Source organism: Microcaecilia unicolor, chromosome 1 (genome assembly GCF_901765095.1).
Source record: "Microcaecilia unicolor chromosome 1, aMicUni1.1, whole genome shotgun sequence".
NCBI classification, from domain to species: Eukaryota; Metazoa; Chordata; class Amphibia; order Gymnophiona; family Siphonopidae; genus Microcaecilia; species Microcaecilia unicolor.
This window is the reverse complement of record NC_044031.1, coordinates 322,952,007-322,973,545: the sequence shown is the minus strand read 5'-3', so window position 1 is coordinate 322,973,545 and position 21,539 is coordinate 322,952,007. Positions and strand designations below refer to the sequence as shown.

General features: G+C 41.6%; 1 protein-coding gene across 1 annotated transcript in view; it reads left to right on the top strand.

The window, feature by feature from the left end:
* Nucleotides 1–21,539, top strand: part of TXNDC5 (thioredoxin domain containing 5) — an 88,597-nt gene that overhangs the window by 18,103 nt on the left and 48,955 nt on the right. Inside the window, exons 2-4 of the mRNA XM_030208958.1 lie at nt 6,000–6,149; nt 9,206–9,311; nt 16,870–16,966. Of these exons, the coding sequence (XP_030064818.1) occupies nt 6,000–6,149; nt 9,206–9,311; nt 16,870–16,966 (353 nt within the window). The remainder of the gene's footprint in view (nt 1–5,999; nt 6,150–9,205; nt 9,312–16,869; nt 16,967–21,539) is intronic.

Sequence of the window (21,539 nt, the reverse complement as noted above, 5' to 3'; positions counted from 1 at the left end):
CACACTTTCACTCATACCGCAGTTCCTCATGTGTCCTCAGATACTCTGGCAACATATTTCACATCCAAGGTTGAGAAGCTTCATGCCGCCTTCCTACTGCCCATTAATAATTAAGTATCCCCTGACCCTTCCTTACTTTTGTCCCCATGCAGGTTCAGTATGCTTCTTAGAATTCTTTTAACATTCCTTCTATTGAATCTTTCTCCACGCTGCTATCTGAATTGAATACTACTTTTTGTTCACTAAACCCACTTCCATCAAACTGACTTAAACTACCCTCCATAGGTTTACTGCCATTGCTCCATTTTATGATTGCTAACAGTCTTTCTTCTGATAATGTTCCTTTACCATTTAAAAGAGCCCTTGGCAAACCAATACTGAAAAAGCCCATTTTATTATTATTATTATTTGTTACATTTGTACCCCACATTTTCCCACCTATTTGCAGGCTCAATGTGGCTTTCATAGTACCGTAGAGGCTGTTGCCAATTCGGTTAATAACAGATACAGTGTGATATTGTGATCGTATGAGGTAGGTTGGGTTAGGTAGCAGGGTCAAAAGAGGTGAAGATTATAAATTGTCCAGTATGATCATCAGTTATGATATGTTGCTGGGTGCTGTGATTTATGTTGGATCGTTGGGATATGCTTTTTGGAATAGGTGAGTCTTGAGTGATTTCCTAAAGTTGAAGTGGTCATGGATTGTTCTCACTGTGGTTGGGAGTCCGTTCCATAGTTGTGCGCTTATGTAGGAGAAGTTGGATGCGTGGGTTGTTTTGTATTTTAGTTTTTTACAGTTTGGATAATGTAGGTTTAGGTATGATCTGGATCTGTTTCTGGTTGGTAGATCAATTAGGTCTATCATGTAAGCTGTTACTACGCTGTAGATGATTTTGAGGCATATTTTCAAAGCACTTTGGGAGGCTAAGTTCCATAGGTTTCTATGGAACATTGGGAGGCTAAGTACTTTGAAAATGAGCCTCCTAGTGTACCAAGGTGCAGATTTTGAAGATAGTCCGTTCTTTGATTGGGAGCCAATGCAGCTTTTCTCGTAAGGGTTTGGCACTTTCAAATCATGTTTTACCATACATCAGTCTGGCTGCTGTATTTTTGGCAGTCTGGAGTTTTTTTGTGAGTTGTGCTTTGCAACCCGTGTAGATTCCGTTACAGTAATCTGCATGGCTTAGGACCATCAATTGTATTAGGTTCCGAAAAGTTTAGGTTTTATTCGTTTGAGTTTCCACATTGCGTGGAACATTTTCTTTGTGTTTGTTTGGCTCTCTAGTGTGAAGCTCCTATCAAGTGTGACCCCATGTATTTTTAGGCTTTCTGAGGTAGGGAGCGTGTGTCCTGGGGTAGTTATGGTAGTGGGTTTGAATTTGTTGTGTTGTGATGAGATGATGAGGCAGTGTGTTTTTTCAGTGTTCAGTTTCAGTTGGAATGAGTTTGCCCATGAGTCCATGATGTTGAGGCCGTCATTAATTTCGTCAGTTATTTCTGTTAAGTCCTGTTTGAAGGGGATGTATGAATGGGTTTAGACCTCGATTGGACAAGGACTTTGCCAATGGAATCATCATCATATTGAAGAGTATTGGTGGTGATGGTGATATCTCAGAAAAGATATAGAGGAATTAGAAAAGGTGCAGAGAAGGGCGACGAAAATGATAAAGGGAATGGAACTACTTCCCTATGAGGAAAGGCTGAGAAGGTTAGGGCTCTTCAGCTTGGAGAAAAGGCGGCTGAGGGGTGATATGACAGAAGTCTACAAGATAATGAGCGGAGTAGAGCGGACAGATGTGAAGCAATTGTCTACAGTTTCAAACAACAACAAAACCAGGGGACACAAAATGAATCTAGAATATGGTAGATTTAAAACAAATAGGAGAAAGTTTTTCATTACTCAGCGTTTAGTTAGACTCTGGAACTCATTGCCGGAGAATGTAGTGACAGCAGCTGGCCTTATGGAATTTAAAGGGGGTTTGGACAGATTTCTGAGGGAAAAGTCCATTGAACATTCTTAATTTTTTTTTTTTTTTGGGGGGGGGGGGGGGGGGGGGTTGCCGGGTTTTTCAAGCCTGGATTGGCCGCTGTCGGAGACAGGATGCTGGGCTTGATGGACCCTTGGTCTTTCCCAGTATGGCGGTGCTTAAGTGCTTATATGCTTGGGGTACTCTGCAGGTTGCTTTCCACGGTGGTGATATATTTGAATTTGATTTTACTTGGTAGGTTCTGGTGGTAAGAAAGCCCTTAATCCAGTTAAGCACATTTCCAGCAATCTCAAAGTGGTCAAGGAGTCTCAGTAATATATTGTGGTTAACCATGTCGAATGCGCTCGACATGTCGAATTGGAGGAGGAGTATGCTTTTACCTATGTCTATTTCCTGTTTAAATTTGGACAGAAGCATAACTAGTACAGACTCAGTACTCTGGTGGGAGCGGAATCCTGATTATGAATTGTTAAGTATTGAGAATTTGTCCAAGTATTCCGTGAACTGTTTAGTTACCAAGCTCTCCATCAATTTTACTACTAGAGGGATGGACGCAACTGGCCGGTAGTTGGTCAGGTCATTTTTTTTTCTTAGTATCTTTAGGTATTGGGTTAAGAAGGATATTGCTGTGTTTCTTGGGGAAGAGGCCTTGTAGCATGAAGTTAAGGTAGTATGTAAGGTCTTCTATGAATCGGTTGGGGGCGCATTTAAGTAGGTGACTGGGGCAAGTGTCCAGTTTGCAGTGGCTTTTGGCGAATCTGCGAGTCGCTTGTGAGACTGATTCGGTAGTAAGTGGATTGAATGTTCACCAGGTTTGATCAGCTGGGTATCCACCCGGGGTTAGGTCCAGGTTGTCGAAGAAGTTTTCGATATCGGTCTTATGAAGAGGAAGGGTGCTACATAGTTTTGTAATTTTGTCTTTGAAGTAGGTGGCCAAATTGTCTGCATGTGGAATGTCTGTGTTGGATGTGGTGACTGGGGTGGTGTCTAATAGCTTATTTACGAGTTGAAATAATTTCTTGAGATCTTTGTTGTCTGGTCCTAGTTTGGTTTTATAATAGGACTGTTTGGTTTGTCTAATTGCATATTTGTATTTTCTGTGTAATTGTTTCCAGGCATTGAGTGTGGTTTTGTATTTTGCCTTTTTCCATGCTTGTTCTAGTTTTCTGGTTTGTGTTTTGAGTTTTTTTAATTCGTCATTGTACCAAGGTATTGAGTTTTGTCTTTTTGATATTCTTGTTTTTAGAGGTGCTATTTCGTTTAGTATTGTTTGCATCTGTCCTCCCATTGATTTAGGTATTGTGTGAGGTCGGGTGTTGGCATCCATTCGTTGTCATATAACTGTTGCCAAAATAGTTGTGGATCTATTTGGATCCTTCACAACCCAATTTTCATCCAGTGTCAAATCTTTCTTTTCTGTCAAAAATCCTAAAGTCAATAGTTTTACGCCAACTTCAGTCCTACAGTGAGACTGTTAAGGCATTACACCCGCATCAATTGGGTTTCAGAACTGGTTTCAGTACTGAAACTGTCACAGCTCTCCTAAATGGACTTCATTGTCATCTAGATTGTAATTATTTCATTAGATCTTTCTGCTTCCTTTGATCTCATTGATCATAATCTACTTCTTCTGAGCCTGACCTCTTTAAGCATTTCACAAATGATTCATAAATGGTTTTCTTCCTTCTTAGGGCATTGGTCTTTTATAATAACTCTCATCCACCTCATCTTCGCATGCTCTGTCTTATGGAGTACCTCAGGGATCTGTTTTATCTCCTTCACTTTTTAACCTTTTTGTCAGCCCATTAGCTTTTTTAATCCAGACCGTCGGCATTAGTGCCTATTCCTATGCCGATGACTTTCTTTTAGTTTTTTTAACCAATCCGTGGTCCATTAACCTTCAACCCCTCCAAAGTTGTCTACAGGAAGTTGGTGTTTGGCTTCAGGAACATCATCTTGTCTGGACTCCTAAAAAGACAGCTGGATTACCGGTTCTCTCATGCCACACCACCCTCTTCTCTCTCCCCCCCCCCTCCCCCCACTTGTGCTTATTCTCTTCAATAGACAAATTTCCACTGTTACCTCATTTAAGTACTTGGGTGTCATCATTGACTCAGCCCTCTCTTTTGGTCCTCAGATCTCACAGGTTATAAAATGGTTAAGATCAGTGTGTAATATTCTGGATTCCGTTGCTCTGGTCTCTAGTTTACACTTACATGAGCTCGTGATGCAACTATGGTAATGTTGTCTATGCAGGCATTACCAAATTCAATCTCAAACGTTTACGGACTCTTCAATCTGCCAAGCGAAACACTACAATCATGCCTCTCCTCTTTTGAAGTGTCTCAACTGGCTACCTATTGAATACAGAGTCAAATTCAAGATCCTTAACCTAACTCATAAGGTTCTCTACACAGCCACCCCATCTTATTGAACATCGCTGATCACACTGTACACTCCATCGCGTACCCTCTGTCTCTGATAACAGACTCGTCTCCCACCTCACAAGGCGAGATGTTTAATGTGAATCCACACGGTCTACAGCCTTCTTTTTCCTTTCACCTGCTTTATGGAATTCTCTCCCTCAGCATCGGCGTCTTGAGAAGTCTTATGCTCTTTTCAGAGGCTCTTTGAAGACTTATTTTTTCAATTGGCTTTTGATTTTTAAACGAAGAACTGATGGATGCTGAAGGCTTTGTTCTGTTTTTGCGTGCATGTCTCTGGTTTGAGTGTTCTTTTCTATCAAATTATGACATTCCTTTCCATGTTTGAGAATTGATTGTAAACCATTTTGATTTGTCTTAATTAGAAACAGTATAACACATTTTAATAAACAATAAACTCTTTAAATTTATGTGCATTGTAGATTAATTTTGTCATGGGGCTCCTTTATTTTCAAAACACTAGATTTCCAGCATCCTTACTCATGAAGCTTACTACGAAGGCCTCCCTTTCTGTCTATCTTCCCTAATAACTCAATGTCAACCATCTCGATCCCTGCCCATTGCATGGTCATACCATCTTTTACCAAGCACAACTAGATACTCCACTCTTCTGCTTTTGGTGTCTGCCCCTTCCCTTCCCTTTGGAACATGCTTCCAGTAGATATGCATGGTTTTTACTTTTTATATATGGACTATTCCATTAACCAATGACTGTTGGTTGACTGACTTCTCCTGACTGCCTGTTTATCCCTCCCTTTTGTCTGCAGCCAAATGTCTTTGGTAAATTATTAGTGTGCTATGCAGTCCCCATCATTTTGTGTCTGTACCTCTCCCGTGTTCTTGCCTTGTTGCCCTCAATGAGTTATGCTTGGTTTCGTTATCGCTGTGTTTTATGTGACATTTCCAAGTGTGTAACCCGTCTAGTTAGTTTCCTAATACACATGCTATAAATCTTGCAAATAAAAATTCTTCAGGGATATTCAAGTCGGCTCAACAACTATGGGCCCAGGTGGGCTCTTTTCAAGGTTCTTGTTAAGCTAAAATTTGGAAATGGCTAACCTGCTTGCTATGACAAAGGGACGTTAAGACTTTTTGCAGTCAAGATGTTTGGGTTTTATATTCTTAATTACTTTCTGATTATTCTGTAATTGTTCTTTCACACTGAAAGTTAAGAGTTTATTGTGTAGATCAGTGAAACAAATGCCTACTTTTATAGATTTTCAATTGTATATTTTAAACAGAATGTGGAAAATGTACAAGGTTGTGAAGACGTTTATAGGGCACTAAATGCGCCTATACATTCCTATGGGTGCATTAGCGTTTAACGTGCGTCGACTATTAATGCGCATTAAAAACGCTAACGCGTCGATAATGCACCTTAGCAAACATACCCCTATATTAGATTTTATTTAATATAATTTTTTATATTACTCTGTAATGTACTGGATTTTATATTATTTTATTATGTACTTCATTTTGGTTTTGCACTTCTATGGTTACTGCCTTGAGCAGTAGATTTGGATGAACTCAATATAAATATTTTTAATGCATGTGTGCTTCTTCACAGGTGTGGGCATTGCCAGCGACTGCAGCCAACTTGGAATGAACTGGGAGATAAATTCAACTACATGAAAGAGCCTCCGGTCTATGTTGCTAAAGTGGATTGCACAGCAGATGCTATTACATGTTCTGATCAAGGGGTTAGAGGATATCCCACGTAAGTTAAAAAAAGAAAAAAAAGATTCACTGGTAGGGTTTTTTTTTGTTTTGTTTTTTTACTTTTGAAAATTTCTCATTTGTTTTGGCAATTGTGTATATATCTATTCTCCCTTTTAAACAGAGGTTTAATCATAATATTTTATTGTCTAGCATGCCTTTTTACTAAGCAGCACTAGTGAATGGGCTTGGCATATCCTAATTCAGGACTTTCCCGCACACCAAGCCCATTTCTAGTATAGCCGTAAATTCAGCCTTTTTCCTTTTGCTTTTTCTTGCTGTTTGCTAATATTGGCATTAGTACACAAGACACTGAAAAAAATTTAGTGCAGGAGCCCTTACCATCTCCTATTTAGGAAGCATTGTGGGCTCCCATGTTAAGTTTCCATTAACCAGTTAGCGCATGGTAATATCGGCACACTAGCTGATTTAGCATTTCCTTGTCCGCTTTCTGCCCTTTCCCTGCCCATGCCACACCCTCTCCTAATAATAAATAGAAAAAATTACTACTGTGTGATTGCTGCGTGCAACAGGTAAATTACAGCATTTTTTTGGCACTCTAAACCCACATTAGGGTTTAGCGCACCTTAGTAAAAGGGCCCCTAAGTACCCTAGGTGGCAGATGAAGACAAGCTAATGTTATTTCTTAACCTCAATTCACTTGTTCTCCCTTCTTTATCTTCTGTTGTGACAAACAGCTCAAAATTATATATATGTATACATCCTCCCCCCCCCCCCCCGCATTCACATATATAATACATTGTGTGTGTGTGTATAATTTAATATTTAGGAAAATAATTTGTGTTCAAGCTGAACTGTTTCAATTCTAGACAGTATTTCCTGTAGAAATCAGTAAAACTGGACCTGAAGTTCGGCAGCACAAATGCTCACATTTATACCCTCAACTGCGGATGAGATAATTGATCCATCTGCACAGATATCTATAGCATCAGTAAGGCATCTCTTTTAGAATGCTGAACTTAATCTAAGCAAATATGCTAAAAGCCAGTACAATGGCAAACGCCTATTAAATAGTATTTCTCAACTACATTTAATAATAACCTAACATTTATAACCTGTTTACTTCAGGTAAACATAGCATATGATTTACTTTTCCATAAGAAGACATATATATATATATATATATATATATATATATATATATATAAAACTCACCCTCAACGTTCTGAAGACAGTGACATCAGTGAAGCCAAGCCCTGACTTCCTTCAAAAAGGTTTGAAGGTTCGTGGTGGTGAAGCCACCAAAATTGCTCGCTCCGGGCCCCGCCCTCGAGGGCGGAGCTATGGCAGAACAACCAAGGGGTTGGCAGGGAGGGAGGCGGGGGGGGGGGGAAATCGCTACGGGCCCCGCCCTCGCGTCAAACATCATGATGTTGAGGGCGGAGCAATGCCACAACAACGAAGGGGTTGGCAGGGGGGGTGTTGCCGACGAAAACCTTGCTAGCGCCCGTTTCATTTGCTCAGAAACGGGCCTCTTTTACTAGTCTATCATAAATACTGGTCAGTTTCAGACCTTCTTTTACTTAACAAAAGGCCATTCCATTATGTATCTTTCCAGCTCAAGAACAGAACTTTGCATTCACGGTTAGGTACATATCTGAGCTCTCTTCTTTCCCTTTGTAACCAGAACAAATGGGAAGAAAATGGCTTAAAACAGATGCCAACACAGGAGCTGACTCATAGCACTTCTGCCTCAAACACCATCTTGACTCCTGTAGGTTTGGTACACACTTTGCCTGGTTTCTCCTTAGAGGCCTGTCATGTGGGTGACCCTACAGCATAGCCCTCTGAGTCATTGAAACACATGAGCCCCGCCACCACTTCAAGGTGGTGTCCTTTTGGAGGGGTCAATATTGAAGTTTAATGGTTATTTTAGTAGTAATGGTGGTGTCAGTGTTCCAAATAAAAATTTATGAAGATACGTTGTACTTCAAAAATGATTTAGTACAGGCACACGTAGTTAAAGATATACATAGAATACGAAATAAAGACTAGATGTGTTCCTCATTTTCCGATTCTTGTATTGCAGACTTTTTAATTTCTAACTTTATTTTGTCACTGCATAGGTACGGATCGTTTGTGTTTCTCCCTTGCTTTCTTGATTTCCAATACCATTTTACCTCCATCAGCTCCGGTTAAAAAACGTTGTATGTATCCATCACCTTTTTAAGTTTCCTGTACTCAATCCAATGTTTTCCAAGAACATTACATTTAATGGGGAAAATATTCCAGGCTCTGAACAGTGATAGAATCTATCAGTCTATTGTTTTTCCCTTTGAATCAACTAAATGAGCAAGTTTTCCAGATGTTTGGTGGGGTGACCTGCTGCAGTTTTCTTAGTGAATGGTGAAACGGTTTAAAACATTTCTGTCAGTAATGCAGATTGGTAGCCCTCTTGGATTGTAACTGCCTCTGAATATTTTATAAGAAGAACATGTCTCCTATTCATTGAGACTTAACAGATTTATTTTTTTTTGCTTCTAAATGATGCTGCTAAATCAATGCCTTGTGTGTGCAAGCAGCTAAAAAGTAAGCTCCTAACCCCCGAATATGTGCCGAAATCCAAGCGTATTCTATAACAACCCGTGTAACTTTATTGGCTTAACATGCTAATCAGCGTTGATAGCAATTCTTAAGAAGCAATAATGAGCACCAATTGGCAATAATTAGAATTTAGACGCACAACTCTCTAAGCGCATTCTGTAATGTAATGTGCCTAACTTCTTAACATTCGTAGGCAAAAGGGATGTGGTTATTGGCGTTCTGAAATTTACACTCGTATCTATAGAATATGGCCCAGTATGCCTAAATCTACGTGTCGGGATTTATGCCACATTCTCATTGGTGTAAATGGAGGCGCGTAGATTTAGGTGCTAAGATATCAACTAAGCATATTCTATATGCCGCGGCTAAATCTAAGTGCCGCTTATCGAATACACTTAGTTGGCATTGGTTTCCACGCCAATTTTGTAGGTGTCGTACATAGAATCTTCCCGTAAATGACTAACCCACTACTGTTGCATTGTTATCTTTCAGCTTGAAGTTGTTTAAACCAGGGAAAGACGCTGTGAAGTACCAGGGACCTAGGGATTTGCAGGCGTTAGAAAACTGGATGCTGCAAACTGTGACTGAGGAACCAGCTGTAAGTATACAGGAAACTTTTCCTTCCTGATTGCCATTGCCAGGCTGCTCCTAGAGGTGTTGCCGTGTCTTCTTAAATAAAAGTCGCTTTCATCCTTCTCATAGTAATGAAGTCTAGTGCTGACAATGAACTGGGACCTTAGCCAAAAGAAACATATGTTGGGAGATGGGACTGGTAATTAACTGGCGACCCATAATTTCTCATCTTTTCTTGTGTCAGAATAGCAGAGTATGATATAATACAGTTTTCTCTTTAGAGTAAAATGGCATCTCTAACTTGAAAGATACTCTTCAGAGGAAAAAATAACATTAATAGTTTGTCTACCATGTTTGTTGTGTACAAGAAACATGGTAGACAGAATTGTGAAAGCCTGATTGTGTAAACATAGAGTACATTTAAGCTTGCAGTTGTACTGACCTGGTTTTTGCAGCCAACAGAGCACTTGTTTATAGGGTCTACAAAGTTTTGGGAAAGTAAATTGGGCAGGATGCAAAATGCATGGACTTTGCATTCTGTAAGATAGTGCTTTAAAATGTTGAGTGACAATTGTCAGGTAAACCTGAGAGGTACAAATTTAATATATACTATTATAGTATATTTTTCTAAACTTCACCTTCTGAGTTGCTCTTTGCCTAATGTCTGCCAGATTTTTTTTCTCTATAATCCCTTCTTAAGATATTTCTCTTTACATCTCCTGCTTTGGTGTACTTCGTCCTTTGGCCATTTCTGTTTTCTAGCAAGTATTCTAATTGTCCCCATCCTGATTCTTCCAATTCTCAAGGGCATCTGTACTAGTGGCACGTCTTTCCCTTTCTGACTGTGTGGTTGAGTCTCCTGAAATGTATCATGAGCATTGCTACCTAAGGAAGGTACTTGCTGATTTTTAAAATTTATTTTCAGCACTCGATATACTGCAAGTGATCCCTGAGACTATGCGGTTTACAATTTCTATTACAAGCACTTTGCCCCCGGTACAATATATAACTTAGGTTGTGAGCCCATTAGGGATAGTGCAATCTTAAACTACATTTGAAAAAATTGATTACCATATTTTTACATATAGGGCTGGATTCAGTAAATGGTGCTGAAAACTAGGTGCTGGGAAAATCTGCACTCGGTGCTGTTCTATAAAGGATTTCCGGGATGAGAACCCTTAATAGAATAGCGCCTTGCAGTGATTCCCATGTCAACTTTGAATGCATTACATAGTAACATAGTAGATGACGGCAGAAAAAGACCTGCACGGTCCATCCAGTCTGCCCAACAAGACAAACATATGTGTAAACCTTACCTTGATTTGTACCTGCCTTATTTAGGGCACAGACCGTACAAGTCTGCGCAGCGCCTCCCAACCACCAGTTCCGCCTCCCATCACCAGCTCTGGCACAGACCGTGTAAGTCTGCCCTCCACTATCCTCTCCTCCCAACCACCAACCCCTCTTCCCCCCACCCAAGTTCGGCTAAGCTTCTGAGGATCCATTCCTTCTGCACAGGATTCCTTTATGCATATCCCATGCATGTTTGAATTCTGTTACCGTTTTCATCTCCACCACCTCCCGCGGGAGGGCATTCCAAGCATCCACCACCCTCTCCGTGAAAAAATACTTCCTGACATCTTTCCTGAGGCTGCCTCCCTTCAACCTCATTTCATGTCCTCTCGTTCTACCGCCTTCCCATCTCCGGAAAAGATTCGTTTGCGGATTAATACCTTTCAAATATTTGAACGTCTGTATCATATCACCCCTGTTCCTCCTTTCCTCCAGGGTATACATGTTCAGGTCAGCAAGTCTCTCCTCATACGTCTTGGAACGCAAATCCCGTACCATTCTCGTAGCTTTTCTTTGCACCGCTTCCATTTTTTTAACATCCTTCGCAAGGTACGGCCTCCAAAACTGAACACAATACTCCAGGTGGGGCCTCACCAACGACTTGTACAGGGGCATCATCACTTCCTTTCTTCTGTTGATCACACTTCTCTCTATACAGCCTAGCAACCTTCTCGCTACAGCCACCGCCTTGTCACACTGTTTCATCGCCTTCAGATCCTCAGATACTATCACACCAAGATCCCTCTCCCCTTCAGTACCTATCAGACTCTCCCCGCCTAACACATACTGCCACCGCCTTGTCGCACTGTTTCGTCGCCTTCAGGTCCTCAGATACTATCACCCCAAGATCCCTCTCCCCGTCCGTGCCTATCAGACTCTCCCCGCCTAACACATACGTCTCCCTTGGATTTCTACTCCCTAAGTGCATCACTTTGCATTTCTTCGCATTGAATTTTAATTGCCAAACCTTAGACCATTCTTCTAGCTTCCTCAGATCCTTTTTCATGCTTTCCACTCCCTCCCTCCCATGATCTTGAGAAGAATTAAAGAGATCTGTTCATTGTGAGAGGAGATGGAGGGTGGCAGAGAGCAATGCCAGATTATTGAGAATTCGGGGGAGGGGGGGCAATTATTGGGGGAATGAAAATTTTGAATGTACGACTTAAAACTAAGAGGTTTCCTGGCCCTGAACCAAGGGGAGGAATTATTAGAAACAGTATGATATATATGAAATCTGCATAGCGATGCCCCTCTTTTGTTACATTTTATGAAATTACTGTTGCTGCTGTATCGGCCAGTGAATGCATGTATATTTGCTGGTGTCTTTACATATATTTTACAAAAGGCTCTGCATTTGGGAGAACCTTGATGTGATCATCTTAACCTGTTCCAAAAAATGTATTTATTTATTAGGATTTATTTACCACCTTATTGAAAGAATTCACTCAAGGCGGTGTATAGTAAGAATAAATCAAACATAAGCAGTAGACAATTAGCAGTAAAAATATTCAAATAACAATACAAAGTATGGCATAGTATACTATTTACAATGTCAACACAATACATAATAGAACATTTTAATAGCCAGCATAGGGCATAAGCAAAGATGGGATGTATAGATAGGTAAGATGGATGAAAAGTACACAAACTAAAGCAAATCACCAACCACCAGTGGACTTTAACAGACACACACACTTTAATTATGGGGGAGAAAGACCTCGGTTAAAAAAACACCCTTCCTAACTAGCTGTTTATGAAAAACATTTTAAAGAATTTTTCAAAGTGAATATTCAAACTCTCAAATGGTGCAGGTCCATGTCTAACAAATGTCTATTAATCTCATCATGAAATACATTATTCACACTTATAAACCTATTGAAGCAGCTGTCAAAATAATACTGCAGTGACATCTTTATTTATTTATTACATTTGTACCCCGCGCTTTCCCACTCAAAGCAGGTTCAATGCGGCTTACATAGTAATTGGGATTACAAAGTATTGGTGGAGAGACAAGTTGAGTATTATCGGAGTAATAAAAGAAATAGGAATGTAGAAATGCAGGGATGAGGGGAGTAGGAGAAGTATGAGCAAGGGTAAGTGAGCACTTGGAGGGTAGATGAGGCGGAGGGGAATGTGCAAGAGGGAAGGGAGTAGGAGAGGTGTGAGTAAGGGTAGTTGATAAAAGGTACATGGCAAACATACAAACTTGGAAGATGACATAGGCCTTCAGCAGATGTCTGATGTCAATGTATTCCTCAGATGGTTAGACGGACACGGAGGTGGGACGCACTTGGGATGGAATCCAACAACAACTACGTATCCTAGCTTGCAGTCCCTCTTTTAATGAAAGAGCCCAGCTGCAGCTAGGTTGATTTACGTACATTCTTGGCCTTGCTGTCAATGCACAACAACATGTTTGTCTCCAAATGCTGTGGCTCTAGGGGCCACAATATTGTCCCACTGGCACCACAGTGAAGGGCACTTTAACCATGAGGTCAGTGTTTCAGGTAAACAAGTGCTTTTCTGGGGTGCAAAGGTGTCACTAAGTCCAGAGCAATAGGCCTGGGACTTTCCGATACTGATTTGGAGAATTAAAGCATTACATCATTACATCACATTTGTGCTAGCACAGAGCCATTCTGACTGGAGAGTGCTACCAGCCCACCCACTCTACTCCTGCTCTGACAATGACACTGACTCTGACACCAATTACACCTATGACCTTATTTTCAATCTCCTATCTTATCTTCTCCATCTTTTTACACCATATCCCTCCCAATCTCTCTCCCTTTTACCTATCATTTCCTTTAATGTCTACCGCCCCTATTCCAATTCATATGTTCTTGGGCACTGTTGCCATTATTTTTATCTCGGTTCACAAATTTCTTCTTACATGTCCTCTGTAATGCTTTTTACTATGTAAGCCGCACTGAACCTGCTGCATGTGGGAAAGCGTGGGGTACAAATGTAATAAATAAATTATTTAGTAACAACATCTTGTGTCACTCTGCTGCTCCAGCTATTATACCAAGGGGATTTCCAGGAGTCCTTGGCTAACTGGCTGGCAGTCCTTGATGAGGTTTGTATTGTGAGGCTTTTTGCTGACTACACATACATTCACAGGCCTTAGCAACAGGCTTCAGCAGTGATAGATGGAGTTAGCTAAAGTCTGTATTTTAAATTTCAGGTGGGAAGTGCTGAACAGTGCCATGTTAGCATATAGAAGGGCATAATTGAATGGGGCACCCAAGTTTTCCTGGGGGGGTCCTCGCAGGACGTCCCCGCGAAGGGACAGGGAAACCCGTATTATCAAAACGACCTTTAGTTTCAATAATACGGTCGGGGACGCCCAAATCTCAACATTTGGTCAATCAACCTTAGAGATGGTCGACCTAAATGTTGAGACGGTCGATTTTAGAGATGGTCGACCCCGGTTTTTGGCTATAATGGAAACTGAGGACGCCCATCTCAACAACGACCAAATCCAAGCCATTTGGTCGTGGGAGGAGCCAGCATTCGTAGTGCACTGGTCCCCTTGACATGTCAGAACACCAGCCTGGCACCCTAGGGGGCACTGCAGTGGACTAACTGATGCACTAACTGAACGGAAAAAGCCCTTCCCTTACCGATCCCTTAGCGATTCGGAAAGGAACTGGCAAGCATGAAAGAAATCGCATGCAAATGAGCTGCTCACTGTTAGCTCATTTGCACACGATTTCCTTCCTAAGGAGGGGAAGCCAGTGCAGAGCAGCCCAGCGTTATGCGTGGCTGCTCTGCGCATGCCAAAGACGGCTTCATACACGCAGACAAGCTGTGTGTATAATAGGCATCTACAACCTTAAATAAATTGCTGTCTACAACCTTAAAAAAACAGAAGTCCAGGTGAAAACGTCCAAGTGCTCGTCAGGGATGTCTTTTTTGAGTATGGGTGAAGGACGTCCAAGTGTTAGGTGCCTTCGATATACCTACATCCCTGCGAAGGGCAGTTGAGGACTGTGAGAAGGACGTCCATGTCTTTGCTATGCTTCCGACACCCACTTTATTTATTTATTTGGATTTTGGATCATAAGTAGCAGCAGTGGGATTTGAACTGGCCACCTCTGGATTGAAAGACCAGTGCTCTAACCTCTAGGCCACTCCTCCACTCCACTCCCTTGAAATTTGGCTGTCCTTGTGGGGGGGGCAGTGCAAGATGTCCAAAATGTTTGAAAGAAGGACGTCTACGACTTTGCTATGCCTCCGCTGACACACAACCTTCCCCCCCAGGGACCTGCATAGTGTTGCGATGGAGCTGAGTATGATATTTGAGGCTGGCAAAAAAAGTTTTTAAAGTTTTGTTTTTTTCAGGGTGGGAGGTGGTTAGTCACCACTGGGGGAGTCAGGGGAGGTAATCCTTGATTCCCTCTGGTGGTCATCTGGTCAGTTCGGGCACCTTTTTGAGACTTGGTCGAAAGAAAAAAATGGACCAAGTAAAGTCAGCCAAGTGCTTGTCAGGGACACCCTTCTTTTTTCCATTGTCGCTCGAGGACGCCCATCTGTTAGGCACACCCCAGTCCCGCCTTTGTTACGCCTCCGACACGCCCCTGGGAACTTTGGTCATCCCCGCGACGAGAAGCAGTTGGGGACGCCCAAAATCGGCTTTCGATTATGCCAATTTGGGCGACCCTGAGAGAAAGACACCCATCTCCCAATTTGTGTCGAAAAGTGGGCGCCCTTCTCTTTCGAAAATAAGCCTGATAGTGCTTCATATAGTGTTTTACGCAGGCCTTTTGCTCCCACACTGCCACATACTTTTATTTAGTACAATGTGTTCATACAAGTTAAAGGCAGGAACACAGGTGAGAGATCAAAGAGAAACTTAGATGCTTACTGAAGTGTGGTCTGTATGTACTGAAGCGCAGTAAGGTTTTGCAGTTGCTGCTTGTCAGTTTCCAAAATTAATGTGCATAAACTGCAAAAACTCAGTGTTAACTGTGGCATTCCCAGTAGTTCCTATTCATTTAAACCTGAGACAGTTTCCAAGCATTAATCACATTGCAGATAACACAATGGAGTTAGCTGCATTTATTCAAGCAACATTAACTGTGCCATGTTATTAATGTGTAATAATTATCTCTGCGTTAGCAATAGGACACAGTCCTTCCCATTTTTCATCCTGGTCTGCATTAGCTGTTGAGATGAAGCAACAAAAACGAAGGACCAAAACCTCACAGAAGAGATCAGATGAACCAGTCACAGTGAGGAGATGGAAACACCCTCAAATCAAATAGTGGTGAGCAATTGAAGAAATGTGAAAGGTTCTGGAAGACTGTCTTTAGACCGCATTGTTCCTGCAGTCTGCCATAGCCTTTCGCATTTCTTCAGTCGCCGCGATTTGATTTGAGAGACAGTCTTTACAGCACTTTTCAAGTGTAAACGCTGCCTTGTGTACCTACAATCTGTGATGAAACCCCTGATGCAGGTATATTTCTTGCCGAAATATGGCCGTGTCAGGTCATCAGTTTGGTTCTGCTTATGCTGGTTGAAATAAAGACAATTTTGTCTTACAAAGTGTTGCCATCTCCTCACTGTGTTTGGTTCATCTGAATTAGCTGTTAACACAGTAGATAATACACATTAACAGTTAATTCTGCAGTTAGCATAGCTGCCACTTTATTAGCTAGTGCAGCTTAGCAAATAAGCCCATTTATGTCTTACCTTAGAATACTTAATATCTGTTATACATATTAAAGGTCTATAAAATAATGAGTGGAGTGGAACGGGTAGACGTGCAGCGTCTGTTGACGCTTTCCAAAAATACTAGGACTAGGGGTCATACGATGAAGCTACAAAGGAGTAAATTTAAAACGAATCGGAGAAAATGTTTCTTCACTCAATGTGAAATTCAACTCTGGAATTCGTTACCAGAGAATGTGGTAAAGGCAGTTAGCTTAGCAGAGTTTAAAAAAGGTTTGGACAGCTTCCTAAAGGAAAAGTCCATATACCATTATTAAATTGGACTTGGGGAAAATCCACTATTTCTGGGATAAGCAGCATAAATTGTTTTGTACTTTTTGGGGGGATCTTGCCAGGTATTTGTGACCTGGATTGGCCACTGTTGGAAACAGGATTCTGGGCTTGATGGACCATTGGTCTGTCCCAGTATGGCAATACTTATGAATTGCTGCACTGGCAAACCGCTCTCACAAGACAATATGAAGTTGAGCTTTTTCACTCTTTTTTTTCCATAGCAGCCAGAACCTGACCAGGAACTTCCTCAAACTACTGAGCCTAAGAATGGACTGTATGAACTATCGGCAGCCAGTTTCAAAGCACACGTTTCAGAAGGTATGTTTTGGGTGCTGATCTCTATGTAAGAATCTGCCTGTGTTGTTGGAGGATATTTTTAATGCATTGACTCAGTATAAGTGGTAAGAGAATACTTTTATAGTATGTATCTTGGAGCAGTGGTTCACAAACCTGTTCTGGGGGAACCACCAGCCAGTTGGGTTTTCAGGATGTTTCCTAAAAATATGAGAGACTTGCATATAATGGAGGTGACAGGCATGCAAATCTGTCTCGTGCATATTTGTTAGGCATATCCTGAAAACCTGACTGGCTGGTGGTCCCCCAGGACAGATTTGAGAACCACTATTGTAGAGCCACTCTCATGTGCAGTGCATTACTAGGCAAAGATCATCCTGTCGTTCAGCCATAAGCATCAGAACGGGGGGAGCCACACATACCATGGTACCACACAGATTAAATATTCCCTCTGCGGCGCAGTCAGATTTTGAAATTTGCATTTCCTATGTTTATATTTTGCATTAGTATAAGGGGACATGCATCACTTCTCTCTTCTGATGTTGCACTTTGACTTGTTGGGAGTTTAGATTTTTGTCTACATATTTCTGTTTTTAATTTGTGGTTTCTTCTACACTGTGGTTTCTTCTGCTTGTGTTCTGTGTATGTGAAAGATACATGGTTTTCTGTTAGCATTGACTGTGCAGGATCAGTCTGTACTAATTTGCTTATTTAGTTTTCTAATAGATTTACTGATTTTATAGCGTACACTGCAGTGCTTATGGTGCTATCTCTTCCTAGGCTGGTCCTTGTGTGACTCATGGAAGTAACTGCTATTATGATAAGATTTCTCTGTAGGCCCTGGGTGACATTTGTGGTGTTTTGTATTAGTTCACAATGTGCCTGGTAGATTTTGGATTTGGATTTAGATCACACCTTTCTTAGTAATAGCTCAAGGCAACAGGTAGGTATAATAGGTATTTTCTTGTTTTACAATTTAAGTTTTGGAGGGTTAAGCGACTTGTCCAAGATCTCAAGGAGAAGCAGTGGGATTTGAACTCTGGCTTCCCTGTTTCTCAGCCTGAAGTGTGTGGGGGGGGGGGGGGGAGGGAAGGAGAGAAATGCTGCAGACCCAAGGGGAAGGAGAAGAGAGAAGAGAAATATGAGGGGTGGGAGGGGTTTGACAGAAAGGGAAGGAAAGACATGCTGGACACTACGGGGGCGGGGCACTGAGCAGAAGCAGAGGCCACCATTGTGGGGGATTCAGAGGTAGGGAAGGATGTTGGACACCATGGGGGAGGGACTATGGGATGGTAGAAAAGGGAAGGGGAGATGCTGGAGTTGGGAGTAGGGTGTGGTTGGGGGTGGAGCTTGGCCCCCTCAAACAGAAAGGCATTCCGCTGCCCCTGCATCAGGCAACAATAGATTGTGAGGACTGCATCCTTTCCCACTATGTATATAATACCAATTGAAAATGATGCATTTTTTTTCAACTAGTAAGCTGAAAAGTGGAGGCCTGGGGTCAGTGTGGCCTTTACTACTGAAGGAACACATTAAAACTGTACTAAGAGGATCTGAATCATCTGGTAAGCCCGAGGTCCAGTTCACAAGAAAACTTTCAACTGTTATGATAACTAAAAATGAAAAGAAAAGTCATTTGCTATTTTAAAGAACAAGAACAATTTGTAGTGTGATTAGAGCTTTTCAGTAGATTACTTGTGACCTATTGAAATTCAAAGATGTCTTGGTGTGTTTGATTTGTCTGGGTGTGATGGTCATGCTTCCAAGTATGTTATGCAATTAATATTGTAATATTACTTTAAAATTTCCAAATTTGTGATGCTTTAATGCTTTATTTCCAAATACATAAAGATATGAATTAGATTCTATGTATCACAATCTTTGCTGCTTCATAATACAAAAAAAGAAAAACTTGACAAAGATAATGTTAAGAAAGGAGTCCTTAGGGATGCATTGCTCAAGTAAATAAACAATAATGCTAGTTAGTCACGTGTATCTCCAGGAAAGGTTCTAAATAACAAAAGATACATAAAACATTCAGCACTTCAGCAGTTTGAAGAACAACATAAATCCCAGCACTGATTCATCTATTGAGTTTCCTTCTGTTTTCAGTAATTCTTAGTTCACTATCCAAAGCAGACAGAGTTGGATTGGTAATTAAATAAAGAAATAAATAAAATACAATACTGAACAGAATAGAACTAGAATTTTCATGGTAATTTCCATTTTTAAATGGCAAATCTTTAACAGATTTTGGCCTATTAGCCATAACTAGTCTTGTGAAAATATAAACTCCAGCAAAATTTTAAGTATGTTTTTCACCACACTAAGGGGTTCTTTTTACTAAACTGAGGTGACTAAATGGCCTTAGCGGGCCCTATGTTAGTCTGTCCTGTATGCTAAGGCCATTTGTACCATTGAAATTATCTCCTCTCCATGGGTGTTACTCAAGGAGGTATTGGACTCACTTACTTTCCTGCAGCCAGCTGGCAGCGATTCACACAGGCCAGAACTGTGGCTACCTCCTGCCCCCTCTACAGCAGCTTCCTGTTGAACATCATAAAGTAGCCATACTGAATCAGACCAGTGGTCCATCTAGCCCAGTATCCTGTTTCCAACAGTGGCCAAGCTAGGTCACAAGTACCTGGCAGAAACCCAAATCGTGGCAACATTTCATGTTACAAATCCCAGGGCAAGCAGTTGCTTCCCCATGTCTGTCTCAATAGCAGACTATGGACCTTTCTTCCAGGAGCTTGCCCAAACCTTTTTTTTAAACACAGATATCCTCCAGCAAAGAGTTCCAGAGCTTAACTATTCATTGAGTGAAAAAATATTTCCACCTATTTGTTTTAAAAGTATTTCCATGTAACTTCCTTGAGTGTCCCGTAGTCTTTGTATTATACTCAAGGTGTAGTTGCACCAAGGAGCAATACAGAGGCATTATAGTGTTTTCGGTCTTATTCACCATCCCTTTTCTAATAATTCCTAGCATCCTGTTTGCTTTTTCGGCTGCCCCGGCACATTGAGCAGAAGATCTCAGCGTATTATCTACATTGACACCTAGATGTTTTCTTTTTCTTGAGTACTGACCCCTAAGGTGGACTCTAGCATCATGTAACTATGATTCAGATTATTCTTTCCAATGTATGTCACCTTTCATTTGTCCACATTAAATTTTATCTGCCATTTGGATGCCCAGACTTCCAATTTCCTAAGGTCTTCCTGCAATATTTCACAGGCTGCATGTGTTTTAATGACCTTGAATAGTTTTGTGTCATCTAAGTTGAATCACCTCTCTCATTGTTCCGATTTCCATATTGTTATAAATATGTTAAATAGTTCCGGTCCCAGTACCAATCCCTGCGGCACTCCACTGTTCACCATCCTCCATTGAGAGAAATGGCCATTTAACCCTACCCTCTGTTTTCTGTCCAATAACCAATTCCTAATCCACACCAGAACATTGCCTCCTATCCTATGACTTTTTAATTTTCTCAGTAGTCTCTCATAAGGAACTATATCAAAAGCTTTCTGAAAATCTAGATACACTACATCAACCAGCTCACCTTTATCCACATGTTTATTCATGCCTTCAAAGAAATGAAGCAGATTGGTAAGGCAAAAGTTCCTAGCTGAATCCATGCTGACTCTAGCCCATTAAACCATGTTTGTCTATATGTTCTGTAATTTTATTCTTTATAATGGTTTCCACTGTTTTGCCTGGCATTGATTTCAGGTTTACCGGTAAGTAATTTCCCGGATCACCCCAGACCCCTTTTTAAAAATCAGCATCACATTGGCCACCCTCCAATCTTAGGTACTAAAGACGATTTTAACGACAGGTTACATATTACTAACAGCAGATCAGCAATTTCATACTTGAGTCCTTTGAGTACCCTCGGATGTATTCGTAAAACAGGAAGTTGCAATAGAGAGAGCGGGACTTGGCAGGAGGAAGGCCATGGAGCCAGCCTGTGTGAACCGCTGCCAGCAGGCTGCAGGAAAGTAGAAGTGACACCAAAACCTCCTCGGGGTGGAGGGTCGGGAGAAAAGTGCTGGCTGGTCCCATGGAGGAGGAGGGGGGCTGGATGGATCCATGGGACGAGGGGGGATGAAGGGAAAGGAGAGAGGGGGACTGGACCCATGGGAGGAGGGGGTTGGATTGAAAGGAAAGAAGTTCTGACTGGACCCATGAAAGGAGGAATGGGGCTTGGAGGAAAGGAAAGAAGTTCTGACTGGACCCATGAGAGGAGGGACTCTACAGAGAAGGGAAAGAGATGCCAGAGCAAGGTGAAGAAGGAAGAGGGAGTCAAATACTGAACCCGCAGTGGGAAGGAGAAAGAGAAAGAGGGCTGGCAGGTGAACCAGATGCTGGAATGGGTGGGGAAGAGAAGGAGAGAAGCTGGTTTGGTTTGGAAAGGAAAGAGACATATTGGTTTGGAAGAGGAAGAGAGGGGAAAAGCTGGACACAGGGAGGTAACAGGAGAAATGATATGCATGGCAGTGGAACAGGGACACAAAGGGGAGATGCAGTGTGGGGATGGTATATGGACACACAGGAGCAATGCCAGACACAGAGGGTAGATGTTCAACACAG